Below are 25,529 nucleotides of genomic sequence, written 5' to 3'. Positions count from 1 at the left end.
AGAACGTCAACTGTACCCAAGCTCCCCATCATCGGCATACCTGTCTGGACTGTTGCGTGTCTGAGGTGTGTCCACAACCTTCTCTCAGGCCTGCCCTGCTCTCATCCGCTGTGCCGAGGACTTGCGTGTCACTTGTGCTTTCGGCTCCTTCAGCTGTGGATCAAGAGAGTACGTCAGTGCCGCATCTGTATTTATACACACACATTTATATATAATGCACAGTCTCACACTCCGCAGCAAAAACACTATCCCCTATTTAGTTAAAAAGCTGAAATTTGGCAGTACGGTACATCTAGGCCAGGAGGTATCCTCTAAGAAAGGACATTTCGATAGATCAATATTAGGGGGTAAACCCCCCCCTCCCCGCCCCTACCCCTACAACAGAAAAACTAAATAGCCCCCCCCCCCCCAAAAAATAAACATTTTGACTGATTTGATTGAAATTTGGTGACATTACTGAAAAGAGAAAACGAGCCGACCTGTATTTTATTTATTTCTCGATATTTGTCAGTGATAAGGCTGTAGTGAGTGGGGTATCCTTAGGCAGCATGTCCTTTCTTTGCCTTTCAGCTGTAATCGTGCACAGAAGTGGAGCCGGCGGCAAATAAGGAAACACAGCGGTCTAGCACAGGAAAAAGAGACGAAGTGGCGAACTGCGTGGAAAACGGGAAGTCAGCTGAAGCTCAAAGATGACGTCGTTAGCCAAGTGGCTTCCCCGAGTACAAGCAGTACTCTACACTGTTTAGGATGTGATAAAAAACACATTCAAATTCTAGCCGGACTGGACTGTTGAGTGCTCTTATGCACACAAATCCTTCAAACAATGGGGCTGAAGGGTGAAGCAACTTGGTGGGCACAACTAAAGTGTCTCCTTGGAGGTCACTCCATGATGTGCCACCAAGCTTTGGTTCCCAAAGCAGAAATAGGCAACTGCTGGTGCAGCACATGAGCCCACTTCAAGACCTGCGTACAGCAGAAGCCAGCAGTGACGCCATGGTCACTGCACCAAAGGGGTCTTACAGCGATAAAAAAAAAAAATAGATGAGGGTGGACCTTGTATGTAGTTCACCACAATAGTTCTTATTATGCAGTAACTAGAAATTGTGAATAGAAAAGGCACCGTCTGTTGGAATGACAAATGCAATGTGTTTTACAGCAACATGCATTACAAAGTACATTCCAACAGATGGTGCGCTTCAAATGTTAACACTGAGGTCTCCGTTGATTACTTACATTTCTTAGACAGGCAGCACAGCTACTTCACTTTAATAAGAGGGTAAGTGTCTGTGTGCCAGCCATTCCGACAGACGGCACATCACAAACACATGTAGTAATAAAATGACAGACAGGTAACGCATATAAAAAGACAGGTAACGCATACGTTTTATCATCTGTAGATGAGCATAAAGTTCAAGTTCATTTCAGTGTTAACGCTGCAGCTCTGTTTGTAACAACCAGGGGGGCTCAGATAAGTTCACAGAGCAGCACTGAGGCTTCAACACAGCAGGTATGTGCTAAATGATGTAAATGTAAATGTAAATGTATGTAAAATGGCTCTGCTGTAAATTTAAGGTAAATTTTTAAGCCCTGGAATAACCTGAAAGAACACAAGATACGTGAGGGTGAACACACTGACAACAGATGACAGGCGCATGCAGTGGTGGTCTGCTGCCCCATCCAGTTTGACTCCCTGGCTTGCATAAAAGCCCCACCGAAACTCCACGTTAAAAAAACGTAAACAGATGAGGTGCGGCACAGTGGTGCAATGGGTAGCGCTGCTGCCTCGCAGTTAGGAGACCTGAGGTTCGCTTCCCCGGCCCTCCCTGAGTGGAGTTTGCATGTTCTCCCCGTGTCTGCGTGGGTTTCCTCCCACAGTCCAAAGACATGCATTTTAGGTGGATTGGCGATCCTAAATTGTCCCTAGTGTGTGCTTGGTTTGTGTCTGTGTGTGTGTGTGTGTGTGTGTGTGTGTGTGTCCTGTGGTGGGTTGGCGCCCTGCCCGGGATTGGTTCCTGCCTTGTGCTGGCTGGGATTGGCTCACAGATGAGGCTCTCATAAAAATGGGCTTGTCTGCATGGAAATGTGCGGCACAAAATGAGCCGTCACCTGACCACAGTGAGCCAAAATGAAAGGCTGCTGCCCTCTACAGGCCATTAAAACGCATGAGCCCAGCTAAATCAGCTCAGAATGGCACTGAAGCGAGTCCGGCAGGGCAGCAGGTATGCTGGCTAGTGCCTTTTCTATCTGTCTGTCTATCTATGATACAGTGCCTTCTATCTATCTATCTATTATATAGTGCCTTTTCTATCTATCTATCATACAGTGCCTTCTATCTATTTATCTATCTATTATATAGTGCCTTTCCTATCTATCATTCAGTGCCTTTCCTATCTATCTATCTATCTATCTATCTGTCTATCTATCTATCTATCATTCAGTGCCTTTCCTATCTATCTATCTATCTATCTATCTATCTATCTATCTATCTATCTATCTATCTATCATACAGTGCCTTCTATCTATCTATTATATAGTGCCTTTCCTATCTATCTATCTATCTATCTATCTATCAGGGGCTTCTGCCTGACCTCGGAGTGCCCGGGATTGGTTCCTGCCTTGTGCTGGCTAGGATTGGCTCCGGCAGACTGCTGTGACCCTGTGTTCGGATTCAGCGGGTTGGAAAATGGATGGATGGATAAACAGATGAGGCTCTCATAAAAATGGGCTTGTCTGCATGGAAATGCGCGGCACAAAAGGAGCCGTCACCTGACCACAGTGAGCCAAAATGAAAGGCTGCTGCCCTCTACAGGCCATCCAAATGCATGAGCCCAGCTAAATCAGCTCAGAATGGCACTGAAGCGAGTCCGGTAGGGCAGCAGGTATGCTGGCTGGTGTACATGGTGAAAGAAAAACAAGTCCTGCACTTTATCCATTTCTTGATCATCATGGTGCCAGAGAGAGTGGCAGACGTCGAAAGTACAAAGGAAGAATTTCACTGGACGCCGTACACAGGACGACATCACTTCCCTTGCATTTGTATCTATTTAATTTGAAGGCAAACTAAAAGAACTACTAAAATAAAAATAAAATAGCAAAAACAACAGTAAGCGGGCGGCACGGTGGAGCAGTGGTAGCGCTGCTGCCTCACAGTAAGGAGACCTGAGGTTCGCTTCCCGGGTCCTCCCTGTGTGGAGTTTGCATGTTCTCCCAATGTCTGCGTGGGTTTCCTCCCACAGTCCAAAGACATGCAGGTTTGTTGCCCTGTGGTGGGCTGGCACCCTGCCCGGGGTTCGTTCCTGCCTTGCACCCTGTGCTGGATGGGCTTGGCTCCAGCAGACCCCCGTGACCCTATGTTAGGATATAGCGGGTTGGATAATGACTGACTGACAACAGTAAGCTTTAAAAACCAAAAACAAAACATAACTAAAAATAATTGCTGAATACAAAAATATACTCCCAAATTAAATCATTTTGACCCTGTGGCCTCCAAGGGGATGCACCAGCTCCCCAAACCAGACACAGACAGAGATGAGGCATAAGTTCAGCACAGCACACAGGTTTATTTAGTGGGAAATGCTTCCCTAATTGTTTGCCACAGCACAGATGCTGTCTAAAGTGTGAATTTCCCCTTGGGATTAATAAAGTATCTATCTATCTATCTATCTATCTAAAGCACAATAAGCACAAAGCACAGCAACCCTTGGTCTTTGTCTCCAGGTCTTCTTCTTCTTCTCTCTGCTTCCACTCCTCCGCCAGCAAGTGTTGTCCTCCACCTCCCAACTCTGGCTCCTTTAATCCTAAAACAAGAGAGCACTTCCGGTGGCCCGTTTGCATGGTCCTGAAGCACTTCCAGGTGAGGCAGAAGCCCAGTGAAATAAGAAGGCTGGTTGATTTGTTTTTGATCCTATTTTTGTAAAAATTGATTTTTTTGTATGGAATGTTGTGTGATTTCAATAAAATCAATACAATCAAAAAAAAAAAAAAAGGAAATAAGAAGGCTCCACAGTCCCCCTGGTGGCACCCACGGAACCCAGAAGGGCTGTACCGAATTCCAACTCCCATGAAGCCCAGTGGAAATCTGAGGCGCCACTGCCATCTTGCAATCCCGGGGAGATACAGTAGTGCCCCATGTACCCTCTCTCCCCCTGGTCCTTCCACTTCAAAGGCGACCAAGTTGGGTAAGGGCCCTGGCTGTCCACCACACCCCTTAAAACACAAGAGCAGGGGTAAAAAGAACAGCTCCGAAATCTTACATGGTCCTCAAAGTGTGAATCAAGTGGTGTGCAGGTCATCAAGGCAAAGTGACTTTCAGATTGTTCAGATACGTTTGTGTGTTATTTATGTGTAATGATCATGGCTGCTAACCCGCATCGGTGCAACTGAATCAACAGACTTGGACTGGTGTTGCAGTGGTAATAAAAGTTTAACTTCAGTATCAATAGCAGCTGTCAGACCTCAGCACGGGTACCAAAACAGAAAACCCGCCCAAAAGGGTTTTGGACTTTTATGTCATGTTGCCAGGCTGAAGGAACATCTTTTCTTTTTTTTGCTGCACTTGTTTCAGCAAACCAGCAGGGGAAGACACACTCCATGTTACATAAACGTGCCAGTGCAGAGGAGAACGCAAAACAAGTGTAATGGGTGGCAGGTCCTCAGCTGGGATAAACCACATCCCCTTACCTGGCAGTAAGGCCAGTGTGCTGTATAAATGTAAAGAATTAATATTATTATTATTATTATTACTAGGCCCTCTGCTCACTTTGCTCGCCAACCCCCCCGGCCTGCGCTACACGCCAGCAACTTCGTGTCTCTGCCGCTCGCATATGTGGACTTCACTTTCACCAAACAACAAATCTTTTAATTCTCATGGCACGAAGCTGGACAGTTTGACATCCATGGCAGAGCAGCGGGCGCTGAGCAGACTCCTGTCAATCATGGAGAATCCACTGGAGCCACTGAACAGGATCATCTCCAGACAGAGGAGCAGCTTCAGTGACAGACTGCTGTCACCGTCCTGCTCCACTGACAGACTGAGGAGATCGGTCCTCCGTCACACTATGCGACTCTTCAATTCCACTTGGGGGGGTAAACGTTAACATTATACAAAGTTATTGTCTGTCTGTATACCTGTATTGTTATCACTCTTTAATTTAATATTGTTAATATATGTATGCTGCTACTGGAGTATGGGAATTTAATAAAGTATCTATCTATCTATCCATCCCTCCATCTATCATACAGTGCCTTCTATCTATCTATCTATCTATTATATAGTGCCTTTTCTATCTATCTGTGTATCTATCTATTTATCTATCATACAGTGCCTTTCCCATCTATCTATCTATCTATCTATCTATCTATCTATCTATCTATCTATCTATCTATCTATCATACAGTGCCTTTTCTATCTATCTATCTATTATATAGTGCCTTTCCTATCTATCTATCTATCTATTATATAGTGCCTTTCCTATCTATTATATAGTGCCTTTCCTATCTATCTATCATACAGTGCCTTCTATCTATCTATCTATCTATCTATCATACAGTGCCTTTTCTATCTATCTATCTATCATACAGTGCCTTTCCTATCTATTATATAGTGCCTTTTCTATCTATCTATTTATTATATAGTGCCTTTTCTATCTATTATATAGTGCCTTTTCTATCTATCTATTTATTATATAGTGCCTTTTCTATCTATCTATTATATAGTGCCTTTCCTATCTATCTATCAATCTGGATACACTTCTTCATTGGTCAAAAAACACTACTTTTCCCCGATGGCAACATGAATTAGACGATCTACAAGTCTCTGATTTAAAGTTTAAATCTGAACAATATATATTTAATCTGTTTTCACTGTTCCGCTATTTCACGGATTAATAATTTCCGTTGGTTTTGCACTCATGCGATCTTTACTATCATTTTTTTTTGAGACTTTTGAATTTTCGTACTTCCATTATCTCTAATCTGCTCTGCATGTGTATCACGCCAACGGTTTTTGAATTCTTTATGACGTTCTACTTTTGTCATCTACTCTTTGTCTTTTATTTCCGTGGTTAAATCTCTTGGCACAAAGTCTCATCTCACGGCATGTGAAAGTGTCTCTCTGAAAAAGTCTCGTCTCGTCCTGGGATTTTTGATATTATAATAAGAAAAATTATTGTAGATGGATGTGGGACTGCCTTGAAAGAGTAGACGCTCCCGCTGCACACTGGACGGCAGAATTCCTGGGATACTAAACCCATTCTTTTACCTGCGGGGCATGTTGGGAGTTGCGGTCCCATGGGGGCAGGCCTATTGTGTTCCCAGGGCACTGACAGGGGGAGTTACTGGGGAGGGCTGTCCCTACTTTCAGGGGCTTCTGCCTGACTTGGGAGTGCTTCCTTCTTGACACCGGAAGTATTCGTGGGTCCAGCAAAAAAGGGGTCACAACTGGGTGGGACTGCATGGGAGGTGTAGGAGGAGAAACGTATTGCTTCTTGTGCAGTCAAGAATGAAACCCTGCTGGGGTAGTGCCTGAAATACACGCCTGGGAGTGTGGGGTGCTGTAATGCCCCCTACAGGTCGCACAAGTTAGAAAATGTCCACATGGTGTAGCCTTCAGTGACTAAAAGCTGAAGCATTCTACATTTTGGTTCCTTCATCCTAGAGTCAGTTATTGCATTTTTGTTTATTAAATCTTGTTGTAAGACTGAGTTGTATTGTAAAAATAAAGGTGATAACTGAATGCAGCTCCATCTGTAAATAGACGACATTAAATCCGTGCTTTACAACAGAGTTAATAACGAAGCACGAAGAGCCTTGCGGTGGCTCAACAGCTTTCATTCACAGCAGATTACAATTCAAGTGATGTGACAATGGCATCGACTGACGTGTGTTTGTGGTGGGGGGGGGTGTGGGGGGGTGTCTGTGACTAATATTTGTTGAATTTTCTTAACCTTAACATTTCTCCAAGTATACCCACCCAAGTAGTAATTACCAATAATTACCAAAAGAAAACTATTAATACTCAAATGGCCACAACTAGAATCAAATCGCTGTCTGTTGGGTTTCGGCCAGACTTCCTCCTCTAGCTGGGGATCAGATTCTTGTTTTGTTCGATTTCGATTCATTTGTTTCTTAATATGGTTATTTACTCAGTTTCTGTGTATCTTTTGTGTGGCCACTAGAGGGCGTGACAGACCACCAAATCTCAGACAGAACTACACCGACTTCAGTCCTGAATTCAAAATGACCTTTTTATTAAACAAAATACCTTTCTACAGGTGCTAACCTTTCCTTTACTCCTCCAGGCAAGCATTGTCCTCTTCCACCCAACTTCATTCAACTCTCCGAGAAGACCGAGATGGTCCCATTTTATGCTGGATTCAGGACTTATTTCCAGTGGCAAGGAGCAAGCAGTCCTGGGGTCAGGCAGGAGACCCGGAAAATAGGTGGCAGCACAGCTGCCTCAAGGGACTGCAACTCCCAGCATGCCCTGTAGGCATATGAATGGGCAACACGCTGGCATGTCGGGACAGCACACACTCTTGGAAGGCTGTCTGCCCCCGTCTATCCCTTACACTGCCCTCCCTGCCAGTTAAGGGTCAGTCCACCCCTGCCATCTGTCACATTTGCTGTGTCCCATGTGCTGTGTGAGTTGTTTCCCCAAGAGGTCGGGACCACCTGCCCATCACAACCAGGGACTGTCCACAGCCCTATATGACTGCTGCATTCTTCATACGGCGGAGCTCGGAAGTCGGAAGACTTGACTGCATCATTCGCAACTTCCGCACATCCACCCTAACCCAAGTGGGAAAGTAAACATGGATGTCCCCATGAAAGCAACGAAACAGTTCTATAGTGCACATTGAAGAAGAAAGAGAAGAGTTGGAAAGGCACAAAAAGTATGTTGTCTTGTCTAGAAAAGATTTCTTTAAGCTCTTGGCCACAATAAATAAAATGTCTGCTTTGGAAGCTGCACAAACCAACCATTGAGCACAACAGCCGCGCAGATCAGGCTAACATCGGTTACTCCATTACTGTTCGGTGAATGTGGTAAGGTCAACGTTTACCTTCTCAATATCCAGTACTATGGATTGGTCAAGTCAGGTCAAGTCAAGAGTATTTATTGTCATTTCATCCATATACAGTAGTACAGCATACAGTGAAACGAAACAACGTTCCTCCAGGACCATGGGGCTACATAAAACACAGGACAACGAAGAATCCACGACACATAACATGTAACAAGGTGCATGTGAGTCAAATGTGCAAACATGTGCAACACTGCAGAACAGAACACATATGTCAGATATCAGCCCAGTCCAAGAGTGTTCAAGATTCTGACTGCTTGGGAGAAGAAACTGTTACACATTCTGGAGGTGAGGGCCCGAATGCTTTGGTACCTTTTTCCTAATGGCAAGAGTGTCAACAGTGAATGTGAGGGGCGTGTTGGATCATTCACAATGCTGGTGTCTTTGCGGATGCAGCGTGTGGTGGAAATGTCCATGATGGAGGGAAGAGAGACACAGATGATCTTCTCAGCTGTCTTCACTATCTGTTGTAGGCCTTTGCGATCCCTGATCGTGCAATTTCCAAACCAGACAGTGATGCAGTTGCTCAGGATGCTCTCTATGGTTCCTCTGTAGAATGTTGTTAAGAGTAGCTGGTGGAAGATGAGCTTTCCTCAGCCTACGCAGGAAGTTGAGCCGCTGCTGGGCTTTCTTGGCTAAAGAGCTGGTGTTGTGGGACCAGGTGAGGTTCTCAGGAATTTGGTGCTATTGACAACCTCCACAGTTGAGCCATCAATGATCAGTGGCAAAAACATTTAAAGTAAATTCTTCTAATAAAATAATTAAACTGCCGATCGCGGTGTACGTTGCCATTCTGGATTGACATCATAATCTGATGTCGGACAAACTCAGACTTGACAGACCGAGCCCGAGATTGTGAGTAGGAATTCCGAGTTCAGGTTGGGTTTTCTTTCCATTATTTTGAGTTGGAGGTCGGAAATTACAAGTTCCAAGTTTTAGTCGAATACAGCAGAAGGCGAGGGTCTCCCACAGTACCTGGCAGTTCATTTGAATGTGCTCGGGAGTCGGTGGGTGTTTACTGTGTCTTTACGTTGCTTATTCTTATCACCGGAGCTTTGACCGTACTGCGACTTTGTTTGCCTTGACTTGTCTTTGCTCACCGAGCTTCATGCTATTTCGGAGCATTTTCGTTAAGAACAAATCTTTATTTTTATGAAGATTCTACATGGCCCTCTGTGTTACTAGCCGGGCTTTTTTTTTTTGGACAGGATTTCCCCCTCTCTGTTTGGGAGTTAATATGCTTGGGAATTCTCAAGTGTCACGACAGTATCAATATTACCACATGAATGAAGCAGTTAGAAAGTTCTCCATCTAGCTATTAATATTAGTTAAAACATAGTAATTCATTCAAATTTTATAACTGGAGTATGAAAGGTGAGAATTATCTTAAACTAGCTATGCCGCATAATCACGCCGCTTTTTTAATGATTTTTAAGCACAGGGAAAAAAATGAACATTTGAAAAATTCGTAATTTAATAAACCACCAAGAAAAGTAACATTGCAACAATGCACTCTACGAACCAACATACAATCATCGTTCAGTACGCACTGCCTGCTCATGTGCCTACCCACAACTCCTCACCTGAGTCGCTTTCGTCTGTGTACACTCCACATGAACCTGTGAGTCACGTTGTCTTTTCATTATTCTTTGCGGTTCCGGCTGCTTTTCTATATATAATCCACCAAGTCACCCGACCATGGTAGTAGCGAGGGGGGGGATGTGTACAAAGGGCGAGCGTATGACCCGTACTTCCTGGGAATTCCTCGTTCGTGGGAAACAATTGCAAGCCCCGGTCTCCAGCACGAATAGGGTTCAACGGCTTACCCATGTCTCTCGGCTCCGGGTAGACACACGTTGATCCATTCAGTGTAGCACGTGTGCAGTACCGGACATCCAAGGGCATCACAGACATGTTAATGCTCAATCTCACGTGGCTGAAAGCCACTTGTCCCTCTAAGGAGTTGGATGCTGACCGCTCTTGGGTCGCGTAACTATTTAGCAGGCGGGAGTCTCGTTCGTTTTCTGAATTAACCAGACAAATCGCTCCACCAACTAAGAACGGCCATGCAACACCACCCACAGAATCGAGAAAGAGCTATCAATCTGTCAATCCTCTCCGTGTCCGGGCAGGGTGAGGTTTCCCGTGTTGAGTCAAATTAAGTGAAAGGCTCCACACCTGGTGCTGCCCTTCCGTCAATTCCTTTAAGTTTCAGCTTTGCAACCATACTCCCCCCCCCCCCCCGGAACCCAAAGACTTTGGTTACCTGGTTGGCCGCCCGGTGGGTCAGGATCGCCTGTTGGCATCGTTTATGGTCGGAACTACAGTAATCCCTCCTCCATCGCGGGAGTTGCGTTCCAGAGCCACCCGCGAAATAAGAAAATCCGCGAAGTAGAAACCATATGTTTATATGGTTATTTTTATATTGTCATGCTTGGGTCACAGATTTGCGCAGAAACACAGGAGGTTGTAGAGAGACAGGAACGTTATTCAAACACTGCAAACAAACATTTGTCTCTTTTTCAAAAGTTTAAACTGTGCTCCATGACAAGACAGAGATGACAGTTCCGGCTCACAATTAAAAGAATGCAAACATATCTTCCTCTTCAAAGGAGTGCGCGTCAGGAGCACAGACTGTCAGAAAGATAGAGAGAAAAGCAAATAAATCAATAGGGCTGTTTGGCTTTTAAGTATGCGAAGCACCGTGCAGCATGTCGCTTCAGGAAGCAGCTGCACAGAAGATAGCAACGTGAAGATAATCTTTCAGCATTTTTAGACGAGCGTCCGTATCGTCTAGGTGTGCGAACAGCCCCCCTGCTCACACCCCCTACGTCAGGATCAGAGAAAGTCAGCACAAGAGAGAGAAAAGTAAGTTGGGTAGCTTCTCAGCCATCTGCCAATAGCGTCCCTTGTATGAAATCAACTGGGCAAACCAACTGAGGAAGCGTGTACCAGAAATTAAAAGACCCATTGTCCTCAGAAATCCGCGAACCAGCAAAAAATCAGCGATATATATTTAAATATGCTTACATATAAAATCCGCAATAGAGTGAAGCCGCGAAAGGCGAAGTGCGATGTAGCGAGGGATTACTGTACAACAGTATGTGACTGTCTTCAAACCTCCGACTTTCGTTCTTGATTAATGAAAACATTCTTGGCAAATGCTTTCGCTCGAATTGTTGTCAGCATGTGCCATGGTCGGCTGCTTAGTGAATTGTTGGTGGGCGGGGCTCTGTTGTCGGTGGGCGTGGCTATGTGAGCTGTCATCGTATCCCATGGTCTTAGCGTTGGTGGACGGGTCTCTGAGTTGGTGGGCGTGGCTATGCCGTGCGTATCCCATGGTTGTCTTGCTTGTTCTGTCGGCTTAGTGAATTTTATATATATATATATATATATATATATATATATATATATATATATATATATATATAGATATTTTAACCCCAGTTGGAAGATACACTTAAGCAGAAAGGTATGGATTAAGTATCAGACACGCCATGTCTCTTGTATGTAATTGTGTTGGATCGGTACTAAAGTTTTGATCGATACCACGTTTCGGACCTCAGTACCGTTACTGAAACAGTCCCTAATGCAAATAATGGACAGCCCGCTGCCCCACCCTCCCCTCAACGCCTCACTGCAGCCTCCCTGGCATGCCATAAATTAACACACTCCCCTACTAGAGCCACATGATGATCACCTTCCTGCCTGCCCGTAGTTCCTCTTTTGAATTTTCCAGCAAGTTGAAATTTCCCCAATGGATTCTCCAGCGTGTCGAAGAGCGGAATAATGAAGTGCTGAGCACAAGGTCTGTTACACCTGCCAGGTACGGTAAGTACTGAACTGCTGATACCTTCCATTTTAAAAATTGTCTGTACTTTTTCAGTACGGTATACCGCGCAACTCTAGTACGTAAGTAGCTACATACTACTGGTAAGTAACTAGTAAGTACTACTAGTACGTAACTTAAAGTATCTCTCAGCATGGCACAAGCCGTAATTGTGCCCCGTCTTTGCATTTAGTAGCCAGTGTAGTCCTTGTTGCGGGACCAGCAGCTCCGACCTTCTGCTTGCAGATCACCTTCAGCTCCATTTCTAAAGCTGTTCTATATTTCCATCAATCAGGTCAGCAGCACCTTTCCCATATTTATAATAAGTTCAAGCCCCAATTAGCTGCTAATTGATAACATCAGTTCTTTATAATAATAATCTGCAGATAATATTGTTCTGTCAATTCAGTCTTATATATACACTTACATAATTGCCTTACCCTTCTATTTACTTCCTGCTTTTTGTTTTGTTTCATACTTCTACAGTTAACTTACCTAAAGCACCAGGAGAGGGCGCTGCCAGGGTCGTCTTAACGCATGGGCATGCTGGGCAGTTGCCCAGAGTCCCATGAGCATAGGGGCCCCCTGCTAATCTATGTATGTTGTGACTTGCTGTCAATAAATAAATACTCTACTAAACTATAAATATTTGTTATTGTGTTACAAGTGGACATTGGCATTCGCCTCTGATTTAGTATCACGGTCACCTCTGCAAACCTCACGTGTCTGTATGTGGATGGATCTCATGCATGACATAACGTAAAAGCGTATATGTTAATGGCAATTCGACTCAATTCTCTGCAAATAAATTCCGCAAAAGTTTGTGTTGAACACTTGATTAATCTCTATATAAAATCCAATGTGTCTGTCTTTCCACTTTTCATGACAGAACTACTTAACGGATTTAGATTGGGTTATTTTCTATAATTTGCTTGAACATTCCGGTTGATTTTGTGACTGATCTCATCGCGCTAAGTATCAGAGTTCAGTTGCGGTACCAATTTATTTGCGCAAATCCGAGAGAGATGCAGCGGGCCGAGATGAAGGAGCTCTCGTCACACACGCGTCAGCCTTGGGGCATATCTTACATCTGTTTCGCTAGCTAACGAGAGAACTACTTAATGGATTTAGATTGGGCTTTTTTCTAGAATTTGCTTGAACATTCCGGTTGATTTTGTGACTCCTCTCATCGCGCTAAGTATCATAGTGTGCTTGTGGAATCGATTTATTTTTGCGAATCCGAGAGAGACGCAGCGGGCCGAAGGGAGGGGCCTTCCTCACTCAAGCGCCAGCCTTGGGGCGTATCTTACATACATTTTGGTAACGAATGAGAGAACTACTTAACGGATTTAAATCGGGCTTTTTTCTAGAATTTGCTTGAACATTCCGGTTGATTTTGTGACTGATCTCATCGCGCTAAGTATCAGAGTTCAGTTGCGGTACCGATTTATTTGCGCAAATCCGAGAGAGATGCAGCGGGCCGAGGGAAGGAACTCTCGTCACACATGTGTCAGCCTTGGGGCGTATCTTAACATCTGCTTAGCTAGCGAACGAGAGAACTACTTAACAGACTTAGATCGAGTTTTTTTTCTAGAATTTGCTTGAACAGTCCGGTTGATTTTGTGACTCCTCTCATCTTGCTATGTATCATAGTTTGCTTGCGGTATCGATTTATTTGCGCGAATCCGAGAGAGACACAGCAGGCCGAGGGGAAGAGCCTTCCTCACTCAAGCGCCAGCCTTGGGGCGTATCTTACATCCGTTTCGGTAACGAACGAGAGAACTACTTAACGGATTTAGATCAGGCTTTTTTCTAGAATTTGCTTGAACATTCCGGTTGATTTTGCGTGACGTCAGGAGTAGGGAGCTGAGCAGGGCCCTCCTCACTGTCCTGTTTCACTTCTGCACAGGCGAAGCCCGGGGGATGGCTAGTGATAAATAATTCATAGTAATTTCATTCTGTGCCACCTCCGTCTGTATGGTGTACCGATTGACTATCATGTACACGTTGACATTTTTGTGTTTTTTAAGGCTCATGTTATTTTGTTTAAACATTTGTGTTGATTAATCTTTACTATCCAACATGTTTCTTTAAAGTTTAAACAATGATTCTGTTAAAAGTACCAATACAATAAATATATGTTTAATTTGATCAACCATTTAGTGGTTGTGTGGGTGGGGGCCCCAGTGTACTGCTTTGCCAGGGGGGCCTATAATGCTGTTAAGACAGCCGTGGGCACTGCTATGTGAGCTTTTTGTGCCAGCACTCTGCCCGGCATCCGACTCCTTTGTATTGGGCATTCAAGCAGCTGTCAGGCGAGGTAAAAAGGAAACCATACAAACTATACAAGTTTATGTCACTGTCCTGAAGGTAAATATGAAACAGTAAAGAAGTTCCAAGTCGCACAGAACGCTTCTCCGTTTTAAGATAGACGAGTTTGCAGTTTTGCCTATTCTTCCTAATGGTTGATTTTGAAATTTCAAAATTTTGTACAGCGCAATGTGTTTGAGGTGTCTCAACGAAAGTGGAACAGTCTGGACAAAGTTCTTTGAAGGATAAGTCAACAAGGGCCAGGCTGTTTGATGTGGACAGACAGGACTACCACAATAGGTGCTTTGCACATAATATTCAAATGCACCTTGTGGAGGACGGCCGAGGCCCAGCCGGACACCCTTTTTGGCGCCATGGGAGGCCACTTACTTTTTCCCCAAACACTTGGTGGCAGGCTCCAACCCCCCAGGTTGCATCGGGGTTACAATCATGGAACACCAGAGGGTTCCGTGGCCACCGCCAGGGGAAGCTGCACGGCCTCCTGAGCCCATGTGGGCTGTATTGCAGCCACACCCAGAAGTACAGCCTGAATTAGGTCAATCATCACCTGGAACACTTCCGGGTGGGCTATAAGAAGAGCCAGCAGCCACTACTCGGGGCGAGAGTCGGGAGGAGGAGGAGGACAACGCTTGCCAGGGAAGAGAGCAGTGAGCTTTTTGTCTTGGTCTTTGGGTTTGTGCTTTTGCGGGACTGTGTTAGGGCTGGGGAACATGTGATCCCCAGCTGAAGAAACATAAACCTTTCTTTTATTTTCACGTGTGCCTCCGTGTCTATCTGTGTCGGGTCGGGCACCAATATAGTGCCTTTATCACAACCTAAAAAGGCACATAGCACTCCAGATGCTCTCCATGGCAAAACTGCCTGCCTTATGAGTGTTTATAGTTACCCCCCAGACATTTTTGAAATGGGTTAATTTCCCACTTTTACCCGACTATACCCAAAAACACAGAGATTAGTCCTACTTGGGGAGCTTCACAAGTTTCCCCCACACTAAGTGGATCACAAACGATAAAACCCATCTGACTGCTACCCAACACTGGAGTGACACTGGTCAAAGGCCCAGAGTGCCATGAAAGGCAGGGAAGAATTACCTTTATGTCTGAGCTGCACATCGACTGCAGACTGGAAAGTGCCGTCCATGGACTCCACGCTGGGAATAGTTTTAAGCATCTGACGTCCACAACTAGGAAAAGCAAATGAGGAAAGTGATTAAAAAAAAAAATCACAGAGTGAACGAGTCTAATAACATTAGAGCCAACAAACAAGCGAGGCCCACCTGGAGCAGTGCAGAAAGCTCGAAGTCCGATACTGCTGAGGGAACTCTACCGAGCTGAGGGCGCCTCCTAGTGGCTTATGCAGATTGACACTAGGTTTGGTGAGGAAGTCAGCAGTGTCTGGAAACTCCACCGGGGACCGGGTGACCTGAGAGGTGCCAGGCACTGGGCCATGGCTGGGAGAATTTAGTGGACTGAGATTTGGAGAAGGGCCTGGGAATACAAAGAAACAGGAGGATGAGTGATAGAAAAGTCAAACTTAAAGCAACACTCCACCCAGAAATGAATTTAACCCATGCAGTCTGCGGTGATGTCCAAGAAAAATGTGCTAATGTCACATTTTCATACAGAACGGAGATAAAGTTTCTGATAGAATAAGCGTCTACAGCACAGCAAACATCACCAGAAACATCCATTAAAAAATGTAGTCGTGGTGTAAACATCACAAGTAGACATAAAGCTCTTTATAAACAAAATTTTGCTGTCTGTATGGAAAAAATCAAGCAAGGCTTGCATAGATGGTCAACCCTTCATCTCACTTTAGCTGGAAGAATTAACATTGTTAAGATGAATATCCAAGTGGAGGAGTTCAAGTATCTCAGGGTCTTGTTCACAAGTGAGGGAAGAATGGAGCGTGAGATCGACAGGCAGATCGGTGCAGAGTCCACAGTGATGCGGGCTCTGCATTGGTGTGTTGTGGTGAAAAAGGAGCTGAGCCGTAAGGCAAAGCTCTCAATTTACCAGTCGATCTATGTTCCTACCCTCACCTATGGTCATGAGCTATGGGTAGTGACCAAAAGAACGAGATCGCTAATACAAGCGTCTGAAATGAGTTTCCTCCGCAGGGTGTCTGGGCTTTCCCTTAAAGATAGGATGAGAAGCTCAGTCAACCGGGAGGAGCTCAGAGTAGAGCCGCTGCTCCTCCGCATCGAGAGGAGTCAGATGAGGTGGCTCGGGCATCTGATCAGGATGCCTCCTGGACGCCTCCCTGGTGAGGTGTTCCGGGCACGTCTAACCGGGAGGAGGCCCCGGGGAAGACCCAGGACACGCTGGAGGGACTATGTCTCTCGACTGGCCTGGGAACGGCTTGGGATTCTCTCAGAGGAGCTAGAAGAAGTGGCCGGGGAGAGGGAAGTCTGGGCATCTCTGCTCAAGCTGCTGACCCCGCGATCCGACCTCGGATAAGCGGAAGAGGATGGATGGATGGAAGATGAATATCCTCCCTAAGCTTCTCTTTTTATTTCAAAATATTCCAATATACATCAATAAATCGTTCTTTAAGAAATTAGATTCAACCATAACCTCATTTATCCATCCATCCATTTTCCAACCCGCTGAATCCGAACACAGGGTCACGGGGGTCTGCTGGAGCCAATCCCAGCCAACACAGGGCACAAGGCAGGGAACCAATCCTGGGCAGGGTGCCAACCCACCGCAGGACACACACAAACACACCCACACACCAAGCACACACTAGGGCCAATTTAGAATCGCCAATCCACCTAACCTGCATGTCTTTGGACTGTGGGAGGAAACCGGAGCGCCCGGAGGAAACCCACGCAGACACGGGGAGAACATGCAAACTCCACGCAGGGAGGACCCGGGAAGCGAACCCAGGTCCCCAGATCTCCCAACTGCGAGGCAGCAGCGCTACCCACTGCGCCACCGTGCCGCCCTAACCTCATTTATTTGGAACTTAAAACATCCACGTATCCAAAGAGCGACCCTACAAAGGCCAAAGGCAGAAGGTGGCATGGCTCTACCTAACTTTCAGTTTCACTACTGGGCAGCAAACATACAACATATTAAAACCTGGACATTGACACAAATAGATGAACACACACAGGCTTGGTCTGCAATAGAAATAGAATCCTGCAGTTCATCTTTATATTCCTCGCTTTGTGCCCAAATAAATGCAAATTATCTCCAATATACTAATAACACAATTGTGCTTCACTCACTCAGAATATGGAACCAATGTAGGAAACATTTTAAGATGGAGAATCTTTTATCTGCACGATAAACCCTCGCAAACATATGCAGTTTTCAATGTCTGGAAAACATTTGGGATCAAATCACTTAGAGATCTGTACGTAGACAACGTCTTTGCATCCTACGAACAATTACATTCCAAATTTAACTTTCCAGCAACACATTTCTTTCACTATCTTCAAATTAGAAACTTTGTTAAACAGAACCTGCCCAATTTTCCTCATCTCCCACCTCCCTCTATGCTGGAAAAAATATTCATCAGGTTCAAGGACTCAGACAGCATCTCTGCAATATATAAAACCATTTTACAGTCCCTCCCTTTCAAAGATCCAAGAGGACAATGGGAAAAGGATCTCTCACTCAACATATCAGAAAAGGAGTGGAAGGGAGCAAAGCAGAGAATTCACTCGGGCTCCATATGCGCAAAGCATACAATTATTCAACTCAAAATTATATATCGAGCTCATCTGTCTCACTTAAAACTGTCCAAAATGTTTCCAGGGCGAGATCCAACCTGCGAACATTGCAATCGAGCTCCAGCCTCACTGGGTCACATGTTTTGGGCCTGCGCCAAATTAACATCATTCTGGACCAAAGTCTTTTTAAGTGCCTTTCAGACAGCCTTGGTGTCCCAATCCCTCCTGACCCACTACCAGCTGTGTTTGGTGGGCTCACAGATGGGCTTAAAGTGGAGAAGGACAAACAAACTGTGATTGCCTTCACTACACTATTGGCACACAGACTTATCATGCTCAACTGGAAGAATCCTAACTCTCCCCTTGTAAGTCAGTGGGTAACTGATGTTCTATATTATTTGAAATTGGAAAAAATCTAATTCTCACTTAGAGGATCAGTGCAGAAATTTTTCCAAACCTGGCAGGATCTAATCAATAACATTTTAGAATAAGCTCTTAAAGCACTGAGGAAGCAGATTCTCTCCCTATTCTCTTTTTTTTCTTTTTCTTCTCCATTTATCTATATTCACTTATTAATATATCTATTTGCTTATTTTTACTAGGTTTAAGTTTTATTCTGCACCCCATGCTCTCTTTCTCAGGGGTGGGGGCTGATTTGTTTTCAATCCTATTCTTGTAAAATTGATCTATTTGTATGGAAAGTTGTGTGATTTCAATAAAATCAATAAAAAAAATTATACTTATATGTGTACATATATATATTTATTTATTTATACTGATAGAACATTTGGAAAAAATCTAGTCGAATAATTCAGAAGGCGGCCAGTTATATGCTCACAATGTCCCAAACGCACACGTTTACTAAACTAGTGTTAAATAAAGTACAACCTGAAGAATCCTCTGGTGAACAAGTAGGGAGCGCGCTCAGTCGAGGACGATCTTTGTAAGTGAAGACCCGCCTCCTCTCTTCATTCATTGGTCATTCAGCTTAGATTAGATTAGAGAGAACTTTACCAGTCCCCGGGGAGGAAATCTGGCTTTTTACAAAAGTTCTTTAAATACATAAATAGGTAAATAAACTGCTCAAAAAAATTAAAGGACCACTTTGAAAACACGTCAGATCTCAATGGGGAAAACAATCCTGCTGGCTCTCTCTACTGCTATGGACTGATGTGGTGATGTGTGAGGAATGAAAGGATGGAAATGAAAATGATCAACTGACAGAGAGACACCCCGAAAATCAAAGGGAACAAATGAGGTGGCAGGCAAGTCCATTTGGACGAAATTTCATTGCAGCAACTCCAAATCGTCCTCAGTAGTTTGTAATTAACTTAACTCAGGCCCCTTATTGTCTCTTTTTCCTTAATTAGTAGCCAAACAATAATGAGCCAAACAAGCCACCATAAGACCAGCTCACCTGTGCCCATCGCACAATACCTGAAAATAAAGAAAGGTGAAGGTCTACAGTAAGATTGGTCTCTCAGGTCACCAAAACATTTTGACGGTGTTCTTAGAAAAAACAGAAAAATCAACAAATTTGGAAATATCTGCTGTGGCAGAATGAGAGCAGCAACAAGTCATTGAATTAAATAATGGGCTTAATTAACAGCAAGAATCAGCTTCTCATTAAGAGAGTGTTTGGAGTGAAATTGGTTGGAGTTTGAAATCCCAGTTTAGCGGGTCATCTGTTGGCTCGTTTCACGTCTCATTTCTGTTTGGCTGCCATTTAATGAAGAAACAAATCAATTCAAGTGGACTGAATCCTTAAAAACAGGGCTATTAAAATGAAGGGAAAATAAATTAATTAGCAGTGAAAATTGCTCACTGATTAGGAAAAGGGTGAGAATGAAAACCTGCAGTCACTGCGGCCCACCAGGCCCGGAGTTCGACACCCCTGGTCTCATCTGTTGAGGTCTGTGCGTCCCTCCATGGATATGCCTCCCCAGACCATCACTGACTCACCACCAAACCGCTCATGCTGAACGATGTCACAGGCAGCATAACGTTCTCCACGGCTTCTCCAGACCCTTTCACGTCTGTCACGTGCGCTCAGGGTGAACCTGCTCTCATCTGTGAAAAGCACAGGGCGCCAGTGGTGGATCTGCCAATTCTGGTATTCTATGGCAAATGCCAATTTAGCTCCATGGTGCCCACTAGAGGATGTCGGCCCTCAGGCCACCCTCATGAAGTGTGTTTCTGATTGTTTGCTCAGAGACATTCACACCAGTGGCCTGCCTGCTGGAGGTCATTTTGTAGGCTCTGCCAGTGCTCATCCTGTTGCCCAAAGGAGCAGATACCGGTGGGTCCTGCTGATGGGTTAAGGACATTCTACGAGGGGCCTTGTCCAGCTCTCGTAGAGTAACTGCCTGTCTGTCTCCTGGAATCTCCTCCATGTCCTTGAGACTGTGCTGGGAGACACAGCAAACCTTCTGGCAATGCCACGTATTGACGTGCCTGCCATCCTGGAGAAGTTGGACTACCTGTGCCAGCTCTGTAGGGTCCAGGTATGGCCTCATGCTGCCAGTAGTGACACGGAGCGTAGCCAAATGCAAAACAAGTGACAAAACAGATGAGGAGGGAAAAATGTCAGTGGCCTCGCTCCAGCTGTTAACCCATTCATTCCTGTTTTGGGGGTCGTCTCACTGTTGCCCCTCTAGTGCACCAAAGCAGCTGAAACTGATGAACAAGCCACTCTGCTACTTAAGTGACCTGATCAGTAGCCCACAAGTGTCATTCACTTGATGCTATACTCACATTACAAAGTGGTCCTTTCATTTTTTGAGCAGTATGTACAGTACTGTGCAAAAGTTTTAGGCAGGTGTGAAAAAATGCTGTAAACAAAGAATGCTTTCAGAAATATAAATAATGATTGTTTATTGTTATCAATTTACAAAATGCAAAGTGAGCGAACAAAAGACAAATCGAAATCAAATCGATATTTGGTGTTCCTACCTTTTGCCTTCAAACCAGCATCAATTCTTATAGGTCCACTTGCACAAAGTCAGGGATTTTGTAGGATTCTAGTCAGGTGTCTGATCAACCAATTCTACCATACAGGTGCTAATGATCATCAATGTCACACGTAGGTTGAAACACAGTCATTAACTGAAACAGAAACAGCTTCAAACTGGGTGAGGAACAGCCAAACTCTGCTACCAAGGTGAGGTTGTGGAAGACAGTTTCATGTCATTGAGCACAGCAACAAGACACAAGGTAGTTCTACTGCATCAGCAAGGTCTCTCCCAGACAAAGATTTCAAAGCAGACTGGGGTTTCAAGATGTGCTGTTCAAGCTCTTTTGAAGAAGCACAAAGAAACGGGCAACGTTGAGGATCGTAGACGCAGTGGTCGGCCAAGGAAACTTAGTGCAGCAGATGAAAGACACATCAAGTGTATTACCCTTCGAAATCAGAAGATGTCCAGCAGTGCCACCAGCTCAGAACTGGCAGAAACCGGTGGGACCCAGGTACACCCATCTACTGTCCGGAGAAGTCTGGCCAGAAGTGGTCTTCATGGAAGAGTTGCAGCCAAAAAGCCATACCTCCGACGTGGAAACAAGGCCAAGTGACTCAAGTATGCACGAAAACATAGGAACTGGGGTGCAGAAAAATGGCAGCAGGTGCTCTGGACTGAGGAGTCAAAATTTGAAATATTTGGCTGTAGCAGAAGGCAGTTTGTTCGTCAAAGGGCTGGAGAGCAGTACAATAATGAGTGCCTGCGGGCAACAGTGAAGCATGGTGGAGGTTCCTTGAACGTTTGGGGCTGCATTTCTGCAAATGGAGTTGGAGATTTGGTCAGGATTAATGGTGTTCTCAATGCTGAGAAATACAGGCAGATACTTATCCATCAGGGAGGCGTATGATTGGCCCCAAATTTATTCTGCAGCAGGACAACGACCCCAAACATACAGCCAAAGTCACTAAGAACTATCTTCAGCGTAAAGAAGAACAAGAAGTCCTGGAAGTGATGGTATGGCCCCCACAGAGACCTGATCTCAACATCATCGAGAGTGTCTGGGATTACATGAAGAGACAGAAGGCTGTGAGGAAGCCGACATCCACAGAAGATCTGGGGTTAGTTCTCCAAGATGTTTGGAACAACCTACCAGCCGAGTTCCTTCAAAAAGTGTGTGCAAGTGTACCTAGAAGAATTGATGCTGTTGTGAAGGCAAAGAGTGGTCACACCAAATATTGATTTGATTTCGATTTCTCTTTTGTTCATTCACTGCATTTTGTTGATTGATGACAATAAATGATTATTAACACTTCCATTTTGGAAAGCATTCTTTGTTTACAGCATTTTTTCACACCTACCTAAAACTTTTACACAGTACTGTATATATACATACACACACACTTTGGTCTGAACACACACTGGAATGACTACAAAGCAAGAGAAACTCAAAAGTTCGGACTTGGCTGTCCCAGTCACAGTGAGGTATTATGCAGACGTATTGCTGTTGGTATAAAGGAGCCCCCCATTGTGTTTCTTCACACACTTCTACTGAATAATTCATTAGCACACCAAATGGACACACTGCCCAGACACTCATTCTTTTATAAAGGTGGATTTATTATTTTACTAAGGTGGATGCTAAGGGTTGTCCATCTGTCACTCAAAAACTCTGGACCACTGGGCTTTGAACCCTGATCTTGGTCTTAATCGAGAACTTCCATCCATTTTCCAACCCGCTGAATCCGAACACAGGGTCACGGGGGTCTGCTGGAGCCAATCCCAGCCAACACAGGGCACAAGGCAGGAACCAATCCCGGGCAGGGTGCCAACCCACCGCAGGACACACACACAGAACTAAAACATCAGAGTTCAAATTCTTCTTGACCATCACTGCAAACGTCATGAATGTTTTTGAGAGGAGGATTCCTTTAATGCAGTTCTGAGTCATGGTAGGGTGAGGTAATACACAAGTAGCGCAAATATCCCAGCATGCCAACCACCTCTTCACTTGTGCCCGGAGCCAAAGCTCAAACCACACGGGTGCTTGGTAGACTGGACCTCCACCAAGTGCTGTACCTCCTGCAGTCCATGTCCGGCTTTCTTCAGGAGACGTGAACTTACCGGGGAGGCAGGTGTGTACCTTTTACGTCTCCCTTGTGTACCCCCTTTCCTTATTTACTTTGCATACGTTTTGGGCACAGATGCTTTCCCAGCACCATTTTTTTCTTGTGAAATACTAATGAGGGACGGTCACCTGGAGCAGGGGCTCTTAACTCTTTGAGGGTTGAATATTTTTTCCAAAAAACAGTTTCCTGAAAAGCAATGGTTTCACACAGAAATTAACATAAAACGTCTGTTGCTGCATGCTGTGGCTGCCAGTTTGCCAAGAATGTGTGGCGGGCTTGCTGCCAGGCTGTCTTCGCATGGCTGGGGCAGCAGCGATCACGGTTGTAGTGCACTGCAATGTGGCTTCTACCTCTTATCATTATTAAGTGGCAGTTCTACCTGGTGAACATTGTCAGTATCACAATTAGCTGAAGCTGGAACCTCACGTTAGTTTTCGATCACTTGTATCGAAATCGGAGTCCGACAAGTCATAATCCAGTTCAGAGATAATAGGCAAAATGTCGTCTGCGGAGTATTTTGATTTACGCATTCGCTTTGATCTCTCTCCAGATGTCGGCCCCATTTTTGCTACTCACGGGAGCGCAGGAAATTTTGGTCAAACCAATGAATTGAACTTTCCGTCAGGCAACGAGTGTCCAACTAAAACATAACAATTGGTTTTGTCACAGTTTACAGTTGATTACCATCGTCAACTCCTCCTTTTGACAAAAGTCGACATCAGCCTTGAAAGAGTTAAAGATGTTCCTAACTTGGCATCTCAATGGGACACTAACGGCCTGCAGGTCCAGCGCTTAACAAGGATGGCGGGACGCATGGTTTTTGGCTACTGCTCTCCATCACTTATGCTTCTTATCATTTTCTGACTGGTCTGGTTTTCCTGACTCTTCTCTAATTTGCTGCACCTCCCTTCCTCTTTTACATGGTTGACGTTTGCAGTTTGTGGGGTGGAGGTCTTCCTTCTACTTGCTCCACCTTGACTGTTAAAATTTGACCTAAATCAACTTTCACGTTTACTACTGAATGAGCTTCAATAAAGGATTGGATGGCCAGGAGACTTACCCGTGCGCCGGGGTGTGAGGTGATGAGTCAGCGTGACAGAAGATGACCTCTGCTTCGGGATGGTCAGCAAGTTGCCACTCGTAGGGCCGTTGGCCTGAGAACCTTGACTTGAAGGGGGGGAAAAAAAATAATGGAAAAATCTTAAAATTGGGTGAACATGAAAAGTGACAGCACAACTGGCATCTGTGGATCTGTAACCTCGCCGGACTGTTCACCATGAGTGCGTTTACATGCACGCTGTCACACCCGTGCACATGGGAGGCAGCTAAAGAGCCTGAACGAGGGTAATTCCACGCCAGACCAGGGGGTGGCAGAGTGTACTGATCTTTTCTCTCTTTCCACAGAAGAACAATTACAGGAAATTCTGCTTGGGTCTAATGACCTCACTTCCGGTTCCGGCCCCGATGACCTCACTCCCTCTACCCTCCCTTAAAACCGCCATCTTTGCACCTCATCAAGTCAGTTCTGTTTTTGACTCGAATCTGTACACATACAGTACTGTGCAAAAGTTTTAGGCAGGTGTAAAAAAATGCTGTAAGCAAAGAATGCTTTCCAAAATGGACGTGTTAATCATTTATTGTTATCAATCAACAAAATGCAGTGAATGAACAAAAGAGAAATCTAAATCAAATCAATATTTGGTGTGACCACCCTTTGCCTTCAAAACAGCATCAGTTCTTCTAGGTACACTTGCACACAGTTTTTGAAGGAACTCGGCCGGTAGGTTGTTCCAAACATCTTGGAGAACTAACCCCAGATCTTCTGTGGATGTAGGCTTCCTCACATCCTTCTGTCTCTTCATGTAATCCCAGACACACTCGATGATGTTGAGATCAGGGCTCTGTGGGGGCCATACCATCACTTCCAGGACTTCTTGTTCTTCTTTACGCTGAAGATAGTTCTTAATGACTTTGGCTGTATGTTTGGGGTCGTTGTCCTGCTGCAGGATAAATTTGGGGCAAATCATATACCTCCCTGATGGTATTGCATGATGGAGAAGTATCTGCCTGTATTTCTCAGCATTGAGAACACCATTAATCCTGACCAAATCTCCAACTCCATTTGCAGAAATGCAGCCCCAAACGTTCAAGGAACCTCCACCATGCTTCACTATTGCCTGCAGACACTCATCATTGTACCGCTCTCCAGCCCTTCGACGAACAAACTGCCTTCTGCTACAGCCAAATATTTCAAATTTTCACTCATCAGTCCAGAGCACCTGCTGCCATTTTTCTGCACCCCAGTTCCTATGTTTTCGTGCATACTTGAGTCGCTTGGCCTTGTTTTTTTTTTGGCTGCAACTCTTCCATGAAGACCACTTCTGGCCAGACTTCTCCGGACAGTAGATGGGTGTACCTGGGTCCCACCGGTTTCTGCCAGTTCTGAGCTGATGGCACTGCTGGACATCTTCTGATTTCGAAGGGTAATAAGCTTGATGTGTCTTTCATCTGCAGCACATCTTGAAA

The 25,529-nt window shown here is 44.9% G+C and overlaps 2 protein-coding genes across 3 annotated transcripts in view; both read right to left on the bottom strand.

Annotated features, from left to right (window-relative positions):
- LOC114647383 (protein inscuteable homolog) overlaps positions 1-25,529 on the bottom strand; it is a 646,645-nt gene that overhangs the window by 492,507 nt on the left and 128,609 nt on the right. The gene's annotated exons all lie outside the window — the stretch shown is intronic.
- pde3b (phosphodiesterase 3B) overlaps positions 1-25,529 on the bottom strand; it is a 191,248-nt gene that overhangs the window by 41,119 nt on the left and 124,600 nt on the right. For both annotated transcript variants that reach the window (XM_028796080.2, XM_051923409.1), the window contains exons 5-8: positions 24,064-24,170; positions 15,518-15,728; positions 15,333-15,424; positions 41-153 (exon numbers count right to left, since the gene is read on the bottom strand). In XM_028796080.2, coding sequence (XP_028651913.2) covers positions 41-153; positions 15,333-15,424; positions 15,518-15,728; positions 24,064-24,170 — 523 coding nt within the window. The remainder of the gene's footprint in view (positions 1-40; positions 154-15,332; positions 15,425-15,517; positions 15,729-24,063; positions 24,171-25,529) is intronic.

The sequence above is a fragment of the Erpetoichthys calabaricus genome, chromosome 2, assembly GCF_900747795.2.
Source record: "Erpetoichthys calabaricus chromosome 2, fErpCal1.3, whole genome shotgun sequence".
Classification (NCBI taxonomy): domain Eukaryota; kingdom Metazoa; phylum Chordata; class Cladistia; order Polypteriformes; family Polypteridae; genus Erpetoichthys; species Erpetoichthys calabaricus.
Note: the sequence above shows the minus strand (reverse complement) of the source record. Positions and strands in the feature narration are given on the sequence as shown.